This window comes from Benincasa hispida, chromosome 12 (assembly GCF_027475165.1).
Source record: "Benincasa hispida cultivar pf3 chromosome 12, pf3_genome.v1.1, whole genome shotgun sequence".
Classification (NCBI taxonomy): Eukaryota; Viridiplantae; Streptophyta; class Magnoliopsida; order Cucurbitales; family Cucurbitaceae; genus Benincasa; species Benincasa hispida.
This window is the reverse complement of record NC_143489.1, coordinates 151,399-165,493: the sequence shown is the minus strand read 5'-3', so window position 1 is coordinate 165,493 and position 14,095 is coordinate 151,399. Positions and strand designations below refer to the sequence as shown.

Genomic DNA, 14,095 nt, shown 5'->3' with positions numbered 1-14,095 from the left:
TTAAATCATATTTAAATATTAATTCTCCAATTCCGTTTAATTCTTAAAATTAAACGTGTAATTATATCTCATATAATTACTAATTTCTTTAATTCTAATTTGAACGTTTCAAATTAACTTATCACGCTACTTTAAAGCTAATCCATTTACGAGCTAGTAGGGGGACCTTGCGGACTTACAGATCATGGACTCCAACAATCCGAGATTAATTGGCTAAACTCATTAGACCGAATTAACCCCCATTCGTTAACTAATTGGTCAATCCACTAAAGCCCATAGTTGAACTCCCCTCACTATAGATATATTATGTCCACTTGATTAGTAAGTTAACCCTTCACAGGTTGTTCAGAAAAACGGTTGGGTCGAATGTCTGTTTTACCCCCAAGATTACCTCATATTCCTTAAGTAATGAATAATTTATTTGTGATCCAATCAACAAATCGAGTCCCTCTCGGGCCAATGAGAGGGTGAGGCCCCTTGTTCAAGACCCATAATCAATACTTAAGGGAACAACCTCTCTACTATCCTTAACAGTGGGTAGGAGTGAATTCCTTCTTGCACTCTATGTCCCCAACTATTTATTCGATCTTACCCCTGAAATGGGAGTTTATTGAGCTGGCGTTGTTAAGCCAGCCCTCACCTATTCAAATATAAGGATAATCCCGAATAAACAGGAGTTCACAGTTAGCTCAGGATTAAGGTCAAGTTACCTAGGTCATCGCTTTGAAATAGTTAGTCTTAAATAGTAAACAGCGTTATAAAGTAAGAGTGATTGATTTCATGGTCCGATCTTATACAAACTCTTTTGCACAGGACGACCCCACTCCTCATGTCATAACATGTAGGAATTAGGATCACTTCGTTTGTAACACTTTACAACTCTTTGTAACAACTAAAGAGTAGACCGCATCCAATAGTGTTACCTGAATAAGGCACCCAATCTTATTCATATACTATAGATCATTTTGACTATTTACTCGAATCTAATTCACTTTTATGTCTCCACATAAAGTTCAAGTACTCATGTAATAGTCATGGAACTTTTTAGGTTTATTGGATTTCTAATAAGCAATACATATATTCAATAACAACTTATTGAATTTTCAGAATGAGTTTTATTGTTTAAAAACCATGAGTCTTAGGACATAAAACCTAACAAAAAAAAAAAAAAAAACAACTTATTGAATTTTCAGAATAAGTTTTATTGTTTACAAACCACGAGTTTTAGGACATAAAACTCAAGAAACTCCCACTTGGACTAAAACTCCAGTGGTAACTTATATATCCAATATATAAGACTGAGTTTCTGAGTTTTATAAGGAAATACAATAAACCAGGGCATCCTATACCCATGGTTTACCATTTGGTATCCCATATCCGATATTTCTCCCACTTGCCCTAGGTTATTAATCTGGTATTCCTAGTCTTACTAGGTGAATCTTAAACACCTTAGCCAAGAGAATAATTGTTAACATATTAGTGTACAATAGACTTCTTATTAAACTATATGGGGAATGCATCTTATTCTCAATAATGACCAGGAAGCCATACTTTCCTTCCACTACATTGAGGTACTCTCAACTCTTTGAGTAAGACGCATCCGACTTGTCTTAACAACTCTTGTTAACAGTCAGATTTAGAAATCTTTAAACTTTCTATACTTTGATCTAATTGATTTTTAGTCGTTTTAAATATCTGAATATTTGCAAATGGCTTTTAACAGTTTGATTCTAAATAGGAGTTGCTATGAGATAGAACAAACATAATTTTCTGAAAATAAACATTTGATTTACAACAAAAATATATACATTTTATTCTTTACAAGATAACAAAAGCAAGTAAGGTTATCATCAAATAGCAACATCTCCCACTGGTTTAGCTGAGTAAGCGGTCCTTAGGAACTAAATTGCCTGTTTAGCTTTCTCTGCTTTCTTCTCAGCAAGGTACTAAGGGCGGCGTTGTTCTTACTTTTCTTTCCATGTTCTTCTTAATAGGAAAACTCTTACTCTGTGAAGAGGAAGCAACATCAGGCTTGGAGGACGTTCCTCCTTTCTCAGCAGTAGTAACGTTTACTTCTGATTCCAGAACTTTAGTTCTCAACATAGTCTGGTAAGCCTGTAGCTCATTTAGTAGAGTAGTCAAGCTATATTCAATTTTATTCATGAGTGCATTTATAGAGAATTGCAGAAAACTCTTCAGAAGAGATTCTAGAATAAAACCAACTTGACTTCTCTCATCAACAACAACGTCATTTACTTCCGCCACATTAAAGTGATTTATCATGTCTAGGACATGTTCACGAATAGAGGACCCCTCTTTCATGCGGCTATTGTAAACGTACTTGATAGCATCCTGCTTCAGGGTGAGGACGGTTGCCTGAACATTCCTCGTAGAGATTCCATAATCTCTTTGGTAGTACCTATATCCTCATGTTTCTTCGCCAAAACATTAGATATGCTGGCTAGGATATAAGCACGGGCTTTATCATTTTCCCTGATCCATCTATCATATGCATCCCGAACAGTTCGGTTTGTGTTAGAGCCAGGAACGGGAGGAAAATCTTCTGTTAAGACAAACCGCAAATCATCTATCACAAGATAGTATTCAAATTTGATTTCTAGGTTGCATAATTATCCCTGGTCAGTTTATCAGACGCCAATAATTATACTAGTGAACTCGTCATTCTGAAATTATAAACAAATTCTATAAGTGAATTGCTTCTAAATCCAATCAAGTGTTAGCAAAGTAATAATATACCCAAGATTATTTTTGCAACGATACTACAACAAGACATTTTTTACTAAATTTTATCTCCAGAATAACTCATATTCCGATAGTCATTTAGCTACCACTTTTGGTCAGAAATTACTAACACTTAATAATTCTATAAGTGTAACCCTCCATTTTCAGACGTCATGAGTCGGCCTTAACTATGCTACCGAAGTGGAGAGATAAGGTTGGGAATGGACCTAAGAAATTCTGTCCATTTCTGGAGCATGAGTTGTTCCGAATCCTATGTTACAACCCTCCGAAGGGATAGCCGTTGTTAAACGACTAGCAAAGGGCTGCTTAAAGTACACCAGCAGGCACAACATAGGAATCTCACGGTCCAAATTAACTAAAGAGACCGCACACATATCCTTCACCCACTTACTATAAACAACTTCCTCTGTTCACCTTGGTATTGACTCATACATCCACTTTCCAAATGAAGGTCACTTCCATAATGACACAAAGCATCATATGAATCTCACGGTGTGAACTATGTGGAGACGTGGCTGTTGAAATCTATATATCGTATATTTGATTTCTATTTAAACCACTTCCTTTTATTCATCAAAATCTAGATTTAAGCTAAAAAATACTTTCTAAATGGAGGTCACTTCCTAGGTGATGCGAAATACTGCTTAAATCTAAATTGTGAACTCTTAGGGATGTGAGAACTAAAAATAACGTATCATATATGTTATTAATCTCCCACTTAAGTTTTCTAATAACTTTATCATATATAAGTTATTGAACTGCCACTAAACTATTTTATAAATTGGGTTAATTTATACTTAGGTTATTTTCGGCTAATAAAAACAATCCTTAGTCTAAGTGGTTTATTCAAGTATAACACTTATAAATGGATTTAAACCTACGATGTCTAGGTGATAAACCGTTTTACTACCTCATATCGCTTACGTATGCTCATAAAACCGGTTAACAACACTCAATTATTCGGCCATAATCCTCAGATAGGAGGTGTTTCGTAGACCGTCAACTTAAGTATCCCAACCTTCGACAGGATTATATACTGGTTGAGTTTGTAACCCAATTTTTACAAGTTTAACAACCTATTTTAACTATTAAAACGAGTGGTTAACCTACGTGAGCATGCAGTTGTTCTTTGTTATGGATTTTAAATGTCTAACCCAATTTTATAACAGTTTACAAAATTTTAGACATACTAAACATCCATAACATACATCAAAGGCATTCAATATTTAATATAATAATTATATTAAATAAAAGAAACCCTAACATGTATACTATATATTATAACGTTTTATAACATACTTTCAATGCATGTAACATGCTTCCTACGGTGGGATTTTAAATCTACATGGCATATTGTACGCACATACAAGATTTATTTAATTATAACATACATCAAATGCATAAATAATTAAACACAAACTGATATGATTTTAGTTTTGGCATAGCAAACAAAGGCCTAATTATTACAAAACAGCTTCAAAACCGCTTCTGAACTACTCGAACCACTCGAAACCGAACCCAAATAGCTTAAATCGAACCTGAACCATCTGAACTGGACCGATAAAGTCTGAACAGAACAAGCCAAAAACCTTTTAAGGCTGAACCAGACTGGACCTCAAGAGAACCAGTCGAACTGGCTGCTCTCGCTCCATGCTCTAAATCTCGCTAAGGTTCATCGTGTAGCACTGAAGACTATCGTCTAACTGATAACGGGCAGAAATGCACATTATTACAGCACAAAGATATAAAACAATGAAGGATTGCGATGGTAAAAATATATAAAATTGCGTCCAAAAGCGTTAAGTTTGTAACATTGCGATTGCATGCGTCCATCGCCTTAAAAACAACCAACTTATGTATTTTGTGCAGAAAATCGTTGGCGCAAAGAGGAATTGCGATCCAAGGAGATTAACGTTCGAGCGCATCAAGAGATTGCGATCGCAAGGCTATGCGATCATATGTGTTCGCGAAAATCTGCTCAAGAAGGTGGCCGCATAGAGCCGATGCATCAAGGTGAAAGCTTAATAAATCACAATGGGACAAAAAGCTGATGACGATCGATTCTGAATTAAGTTGACAAGCCGTTAACGACACACTGTAGCAAGTACACTCAACTTTTCGGTGACAATTATTTGGCGCATCAGACAAAAAATTAATGGCATCCCATTAGTGCAATCATTCGAGAGAAAAAGCTTTTCACCCTGAAGCTCTATAAATACCGAAGGCCACCTTCGTTAAAGGGGTTCTGTTCTGAGTTCAGAGAATTCGATTCCGCTATTTCGAATTTAGAGTTCGTCTTCACCTTATACTTAGATTTTATATACTTAGAAGGTGAAGGCCAGTGAAGGGAGAATACGCCGAGAGATCATCCTGGTTGACTCAGAAGAGCGTCGGGAAGCATAGAAAATAGAGAGAGGGCCAGCTCTTGTGGAAGCAAGAACATCTTTTAGGTAGAGTAGAGAAAACTCAGTGTAAAAGCCTTGGGAAGTAAGACATTGCTACTAGGCTCTCCACCCTTATCTTCCATTTTCATTTTGTATTATGAACTTATTTATAAAATGGAAATTGCATCTTTATATCTGTCCACTCTCTTTATATTACGTATGAGTAACTAAAACTGTCGAATGGGTTGAGAAGCACTTAGCTAACATAACCTGGGATCTTCTCTTTATGCGATCATCTTGTATTATGTATGCGTCATTCATCCTTTAGAGATACTCGGGAGGGAAGCTAAGGATAGAATCTAGGCTTGAAAAAGTCATATTAGAATCTAGGCTCGGGAGAGTTAGATTAGAACCGCATAATCAAGAGATAGAAGCTTAGGAATAAGTTTTGTTTGCTATTAACGCATCGCATGCACCCTAGAGATAGGATATGATTGTATGCGGTCACCTTGTACCTGTGTGCATCTTGTATCATCGCATAGGCAAGAAGTAGAGACTTAGGAATAAGCTCTATAGACATCATTGCATACATCGCATGCTTCATAAAAATAGGAGCTATCGCATTTGCATTGGAAAATGAATTGTTGTCGCATGAGTGTAGCATGATCGCATAGCTTGAATGCAATTCAGGAAACGCTAGCTAAAGACCTTCTCAACCCGTTCCTCTACATACTCATTGTATTTTTCGCATTATTAACTCTTTTCTCAATTCCACTGCATAAACTTTATACCTTAAACAACAAATCAACCAACACATTGAATTATTTGTTACCCCAAAGTAATCGAAAATTACTATCGCATATTGTTTCCCTAGTCCCTGTGTTCGACCCTGGGCTTACCAGGCAACTCAGTAGGATTTATACTTAGATCTTGCTGAGAAAACTTGCATGCACAATACTTATTCTACCATCGCATTCTACACCATTATTTCGTCGCATTAACCATGCATCACTAACACGATTGTCTAGTATTTGCTTGATTATGTAGTGCCATCGTATTGTGCCTGACCAAGATACACGATTGTGTAGTGTCTTCCATCTATCATATAGTGCCATCATCTAGTGTCGAACAAATGCTACACGATCGCTTAGTGTCTAACACTATCGTGCAGTGCCATCGTCTAGCGCGGGACAAAACTACATGATCGCTTAGCGCCATCGTATAGTGCTTCTTCTTGATCATTTAGCATGCGCACAAAGGTAGAAGATCGTGTAATACTATCGCATAGTACCTCTTCACATCGTTTAGCTACCACACAAAGCTACACGATCGTGTAGTACCATCGCACACCACTTCAATGCATCGTTTAGCTCCCACAGGTACACGATCGTCTAGTGCACAACACTTCAACGATTAATGCCCATAGCTACACGATCGTCTAGCTTTTCTTCACATCGTCTAGCACTCATAGCTAGACGATCGTCTAGCATTTAAACTCAACGATGATATTTGAGCAGAGGCTAAAAAACTGGAATCTGCAACTCGGCCTTCTTCACTTGTTTCTTCAATTAAAACTTAATTTCAACTCTAATGACTCCTAATAAATTACAGACTCTTGAGAACACATATAAGCTCATCAATCAAGAGCCAATTACAAATTTAATCGACAAATCAAAGAGAAAACAAATGTCAAATCTCAGAAAATCATATCCATGCACCCGTTTCATATAACTCATAAAAAACACCCATCGAATCAAAATTAAACCAAATTGAATGCTTAAATGATGCTTTGATACCAATTATTGGATTGTATCAGCAAGCACTGGAAGCAACGAGGATCATTAAGCACTCTAATTCATTAATTTTGGCAAAAACTAAAGCATGCTCTTGCAGAAACAAATGGGTTTCAAGTCATACCTTTGTAGAACTTCTTCAAAGCTCGATTCCAACTGTAGATTTCTCCAAATCTTGTTGTAGACCACCTCAAGATCTTCCTCACTATCCTCTTGGAGCTCTAGATTGAGTTGTGGAACTCAAAATAAGCTTGAATGAAGGAAACTTGAAGAAGAAATCACAACAGCAACCCACTTGAAGAACTCCTTCTTCACCACAAATTTTTTAGCAAAAATTCTATCGATTGCATGCCTCAATTTCACTACAATCTTCTCAATATATTGCAAACTATCATGCAAAGAAGATGGTTGCATGAGATGCAACTCATGCTTGGAGTAATTGAAGCCTAAAGTTGGTGGGTTTTGTGTGAGCAACTATGAAGATGATAATGGAAAAAACCAACTAATCCAATTTTGTGTTTTTCATATTTTTCAACTTTTCAATTGATTTCAAAAATCAATTTTGATTTATAAAATGGAAAATATTATTAATTTTACAAAATTAATTTCATAAATGAATTTTCTTAATAAAATTAACAAGTAATTATTTAAACAATTTAAATAATTCTAATTAATTTAATATCAAATATTAAATTAATTTTACACAAATTCACCTTCACATATTTAAATCATAATTAAATATTAATTTTCCAATTCCATTTAATTCTTAAAATTAAATGTGTAATTATATCTCATATAATTACTAATTCCTTTAATTTTAATTTGAACGTTTCAAATTAACTTATCACACTAATCTAAAGCTAATCCATTTACGAGCTAATAGGGGACCTCGCGGACCTACAGATTATGGGCTCCAATGATCCGAGATTAATTGACAAAACCCATTAGACCGAATTAACCCCCATCCGTTAACTACTGGGTCACTCTACTAAAGCCTATAGCTGAACTCCCCTCACTGTAGATATATTATGTCCACTCGATATAACCATGATTAGTAAGTTAACCCTTCAAAGATTATTCGTAATAACGACTGGGTCAAATCTCTGTTTTACCCTCGAGATTATCTCTTGCTTCTTAAGTCCCACTAATTCTCTAATGAATAATTGATTTGTGATCCAATCAACAAATCGAGTCCCCCTCGAGCCAATAATAGGGTGAGGCCCCTTGTTCAAGACCCAGAATCAACACTTATGAGAACAACCTCTCTACTATCCCTAATAGCGGGTAGGAGTGAATTCCTTCTTGCACCCTATGTCCCCAGCTATCTATCCAGTCTTACCCCTAAAATAGGAGGTTATTGAGCCAGCGATATTGAGCTAACCCTCACCTATGTAAATCTAAGTATAATCCCGAATAAACATGAGTTCATAGTTAGCTCAGGATTGAGGTCAAGTTACCTAGGTCATCGCATTGAAATAGTCAGTCTTAAACAGTAAACAGCGTTATAAAGTAAGAGTAACTAATTTCGTGGTCCGATCTTGTACAAACCTTTTTGCACAGGACGCCTCCACTCCTCATGTCATAACATGTACGAATTAGGATCACTTCATTTGTAGCACTTTACAACTCTTTGTTACAACTACAGAGTAGGCCGCATCCAATAGTGTTACCAGAATAAGGCACCCAACCTTATTCATATACTATAGATCATTTTGACTATTTACTCGAACCTGATCCACTTTTATGTCTCCACATAAAGTTCAAATACTCATGTAATAGTCAAGGGACTTTTAGGTTTATTGGATTTCTAATAAGCAAAACATCTATTCAATAACAACTTATTAAATTTTCAGAATAAGTTTTATTGTTTACAAACCACGAGTTTTAGAACATAAAACCCAACAGAAAAATCAAATGATAATCTTCTGATATATAGTTGGAAAGAAGGGCATTTAAAATACTTTAGAAATTCAAAATAATAATCTTCTATCTATGAACCAAATATTTTAATTCAATTTAATTTCAGTTTGAAATGACATTGTCATTGATATCTCAACATTTTAATGAATTCGACATGGATATGTGAGTGAATTGATATTTTTGGTCAATAAAAAAGAAAAAAGATTCATGAAACACAAAAATAGGAAAAAAACCATTTTTCCATTTTGGTCCCAAGTTTTGAGTCGAGTTTCTATTGGTTATGAGATTTCAAAATGTTACAGTTTTACCCTGAAGTATTGAGTTTAGTTTCTATTTGATTCCTAGGTTTTAGAATATTATATTTTTACCTTTAGTTTTGAGTTCTTTTAGGTTTCAATATTTAAAACTTTTACCTTTTACTAATGTTCACTTTGATATTTGACATCAACTTTTAATTAATTAATTTGAAATAATTATGATGTAATTTTTTAATTAATGTTAATAATGATGGAATATTAATGAAAACTACTTTAATTACAATTTAGTTCTTTTAAATTAGTTAATAGACCATGAATACCATCGTTAGAATTCCCCTCATCTACATTTTCTACTTAAAAAGAAAATATTTAAATTAAGCAAATGTGAAGTGGAGATTTTAAATGAAGCATAAAATCATATATCTCAAATGTCTAAGAAATGTAATTAAAATATAGGACAATTACAAATATAGGAATTAGTCTCAAAGTATCAGCAGATATAACATAATATAAAAAAAAATATAAATATGGTAAAATATAAATTGTCTATTAGTATAGACTATATTACTGGTAAGAGTCTATTAGTGATAAGAGTTTATAAGCGATCAAAGTCTATTGCTGATAGACTTGCTATATTTGTATTTTTTAAAAAAAATGTTGTATACTTGGATTATCTCTAAAAATATTACTCATTACAATTACCTAAAATATATGAAAAGGTAAAATATGCGTATGATTATTAAAGAAAAAAAAAAAAACTCACATCACATTCATTAACATTTAAACATGAGATGAGAAATAGACTCTCACACATTACATCACACAACACAACAAACAAGAACAATTATTTCATTAAAACCCCAAACAAAACCAAAAAACAAAACACACAAAAACGGGAACAAAAAATCAACAATTTACATATCAGCAAGAGTAGGGAAAGGATTAATCCTAGAACAAGTGAGACGAATCTCCCCATCAGTTGCAGTCAAAGGGCTAATATTTCCCATCTTAATCATGGAGGCTCCAAAGGCATCAAAAAACACTTCTTGGCTGGCCGCGAAGCGGTCCACGTCACCGGCGGTGGCGGCGCCGGGAGGAGAGAACAGCACTTGGTCGCTGGTAAGAAGCCCACGGTTGGCTTGGAGATTGGTGAAATAGTTGTTGTCGAACTCGTCGGGAGTTGTCGGGTCCAGGTTGACCCGGTTGTTGTCTCCGCCTTGAGGACATGCCTCCAAAAGGACGTCTCTATAGATTGGGTCTAGACTCGGATCCGGCATTCCCGTTCTGTTAAAGTCGTTCAATCGTCTCTGAAAAAATTGACATCTTGAACGACCGAACGTGTGTGCTCCTAAGAGTATATGTTAATTATCGTTGAGTTATGTACCGTTTATGTTAGGTATAGAATTCATGAGTCATTTTTTTTAAAATAAAAAAAATTAAAATAGATGTTTGGACAGTATATAAATTAAAACAGATAAACTTTAAACTATAAGAATTATATTTAAAAGAATAATTCTTTTAGTCCTATATTATATTTCTAAAATGAGAAATTATCTATCTGATCTTTAAAAAACTGTTGTGACCAATATTATTCTTTTAAGTATAAAAATCAAAATAAACAACAAAAGTAAAATTATAAGGACAAGGACTATTATAAATCTAAAATTTTTTACTGCAATAGTTTAGGTTTGGTTTTACGTGGTTTGAAAATTTTCAATTTATTTTTATGGCGTAGGCTTAGTTTTAATTTGATTTTTATAATTTGGTTCAATACTTTATACACTCGTGTTTAAATTATCTTTTTTTGTCATTAAAAAAATGATCGACATATGTTTTCTTTATTTTTTTATTTTTTGAGAAAATGTTTTTTTTTTATTTTTTTTTAAAACTTAATTTCGAACTCTAATAAAATCCATGTTAAAGCAGAACTTAATAAAATATACTAACAGTTAGTCAAGTAGAATTTCTACGTAAGAAAAAAAAATGTGTTATATATGGTGATGGTTAAGATCTATTTGTAAGATCTGACTAAATGTTAGACCCAAGGGATTAATTAAACCACTAGAGTGATTTTAAATGGTTAAAGTTACATTTAAATACAATTTTAATTATTCAAAAGTAATTTAACGTTTAATTTAATTATTTTAAATATTAATTTTTGAAAATATTTCAAATATAGTAAAACGTCATAGTCTATCAGTGATTGACGTTGATATTTATTGATAAAATATCTATCAACGTCTATTGATATCTATCAATGATAAATGATAGTAGTCTATTTGTGTCTATTAGTGTCTATCATTGATAGACAATGAAATTTTACTATATTTACAGATATTTTGGTTGTTTTTTTATATTTAAAATAATCCTATTTTAATGTATTTTTTATATTATTAAAATTGATTTTGAATGATTGTAAAAATGATGTACAGCTAAATTTAAAACTAGTAAAAAGTTTTAATTTACTTCCATTAATTTTTAGTTTTGCTTCTCCGTTAGTTAAATGTTAATATGAAATATTTGATATGACAGTAATGTAATCATTTTTAAGACAATTTTTTTCATCGTTTTTTTTGTAAATAATATTATCTTACCCTTTTTACTTTATAACTTTCACAGAAGTATATCCATTAGTCAAATTAATATCACCTTTGATTTTAACAAAAAAGAAAAAAAAAAAAAAAAAAAAAAAAAAACTTAATACACACGTCTAAAAATAATAAAATAAAAAAAAAAAGAAAAAGAAAAAGTAAGGTCACTCCCTTTAAATTCTGAATCGCCTAAACTTTATTAAATGCATGTATTAAAAGAAAAAGTAATTATTAAACAAATAAAACCGTCCAGTTAACATAACCGATAGAACTTGAATAGTCAATTTTAAAGTCTGAGTCGATTCCTTTACCCAAAATGTTGTAAAAAAAGAAAAAAAAGAAAAAAAGAAACAAAAAGAAACAAAATCAATATGAAAATTTTGAAACTAAAATATATGGATAAAAGAATAAAAGAAATAATTTTATTATTATGTATGATTGAAATAATGATGATGCATATATATCTAAGAGTGGAGAAGAATATCAACAATAAGATAACTATTTTGATTATTAGACTTACCAGATAAAGCAACAAGATCAGTAGAATTAAGAGCAACATTTGCAAACTTGGCAGTAAGATTTGCAAGAGGTTCAAAAGGACTTGGAAGATTACTTTCCGCTCCTGATCTATTTGCTATTCGGCCGTCTCTTCTTCCTAGCTGAACTTCCCAACCCCTTCCTCCTGCCTGATAATGAAAGTTAATATTAATAGGAAAAAGAAATAACATTTCTAAAATCTCATCAACCTCCTATTTTGATACTATGTTAAATTATCGAAAGTTTAAATAAATAAGTGAAGGTAAATTATATCAACACTCCAATATACAAATTATAATTAGAATTTTCCATTATTGGGTTCTTCGAAACCACCACGACGATGAAGTACAGATACAAATAATTTATCATGTATATAGATCCCCACGATTAGGGAGGATCGAATCTACAACTTCTTTAAACTAAAATATCTTTCTTGAATTCACGAAAAATTAGGAGTTGACGGATAATGTCTTTACCAAGACGACAGATGAATTGGATGCAATTGCTAAGATATCAGCACAGGAGACGAGGTTTGGACAAACATTTTCAACTGCTGTTTTGATGTCAGCAACAATATTTTGGCCTTGTATTCCTTCGTTTCCTCGTGCATTTTGCTCACTGTCTATGCCGTCTGCAATTGAATCTTCTAGTAGAACCGACCCATCACACCCCTAAACATGTTAAAGAAGGTAAAATACACCGTAATTTATTGACTTAAGTTTAAACTAAGAAGGTGTGACGGAGAGGGAGTTTTACTGACATTGACAAAACAATCGTGGAAATGAAAGCGAATGAGTTTGGCGCCTGCTCGGGCATCGGTTTGGAGAGCTTGTCGCACTACGTCTTCTACAATGGAGGATAAGTTGGGGCACGTGGTGTCGTAGAACGTTGGGCTCAACTGTGCCGCCGTTGGCCCGGCGGCGATCAGCATGGTGGCGAGGAGAATATAGGGCAGTGCTTTGTTGAAAGCCATTTTCTCTTGACAATGAAATTTTTAGGAAATGGTTTTGTGAAGAAGAGGAGCCGTAAGCTTCGTTTTATAGACGGCTAATACATGTATGTACATTGGGAGGTTGAATGTTGGAAAATTATTTTTAGATTATTTTGTAATTTCATTCTCTTAATTTTATATTTTCGGATGATTTTTTGACTTTATCTTGAATAGTCATGTTTTTATTTTATTTGCTTCTCTTAATCAACTCTTTTACTTATTTTTATTTAAATTTGAAATTTGCTCAGATTTGAAAAAGGTATTTAAATTTTAAATAAAAATAAATTTAAAAAGTATTGCTGGTAAACAAATTTGATTAAAGGCTAAATGTTATAATACCATTTTGATACTCATACTCTAATTTTATCCAATTTTAATTTAGATGTACCTTCCAAAAAATCTTTAAAATAGTTTTTATTATTACTTTGGAAGTTAATTGAGTTGGTAAAATAATAACAATAGATTTCATTTTTTAAAAATGTGAATAGAAATTTTGAGGCTAATCGAGCCTGAGAAGATTAAATTTGAGAAATATAATGACTAAAATTAGAATAAATCTCAGAACAAATTTAGACGACTAAATTTGTTATATTTCATTGCTACAAATGATAGTATAATATGTATATTAGTTTGAGTTGTATTCATATTGGCAAATTAAAATTCGTTTGATAATAAGTTTTGTTTGTATTTTCTATTTCAATTTTTTTCTTACTAAATAATAGTAATATATATATATATATATATTATTTTATTCGCACATAAATGGAAGTCAATTTCGAAGAAAAAAAGAATCCAAAGTGATTAAAGAAAAAGAAAAAGTATTCCAAGTGTACCGTAAGTCAATACAATATTGCTTCAC

The 14,095-nt window shown here is 32.9% G+C and overlaps 1 protein-coding gene across 1 annotated transcript; it reads right to left on the bottom strand.

The window, feature by feature from the left end:
• Positions 1–9,856: 9,856 nt before the first annotated feature.
• On the bottom strand, positions 9,857–13,346 carry LOC120067870 (peroxidase 2-like). The gene is made up of 4 exons (XM_039019479.2): positions 13,006–13,346; positions 12,722–12,916; positions 12,229–12,394; positions 9,857–10,465 (listed from the first exon to the last, which is right to left on the bottom strand). The coding sequence occupies exons 1-4, from the start codon at positions 13,216–13,218 to the stop codon at positions 10,032–10,034; spliced, it is 1,008 nt and encodes a 335-aa protein (XP_038875407.1). The 5' UTR covers positions 13,219–13,346; the 3' UTR covers positions 9,857–10,031.
• Positions 13,347–14,095: the final 749 nt, after the last annotated feature.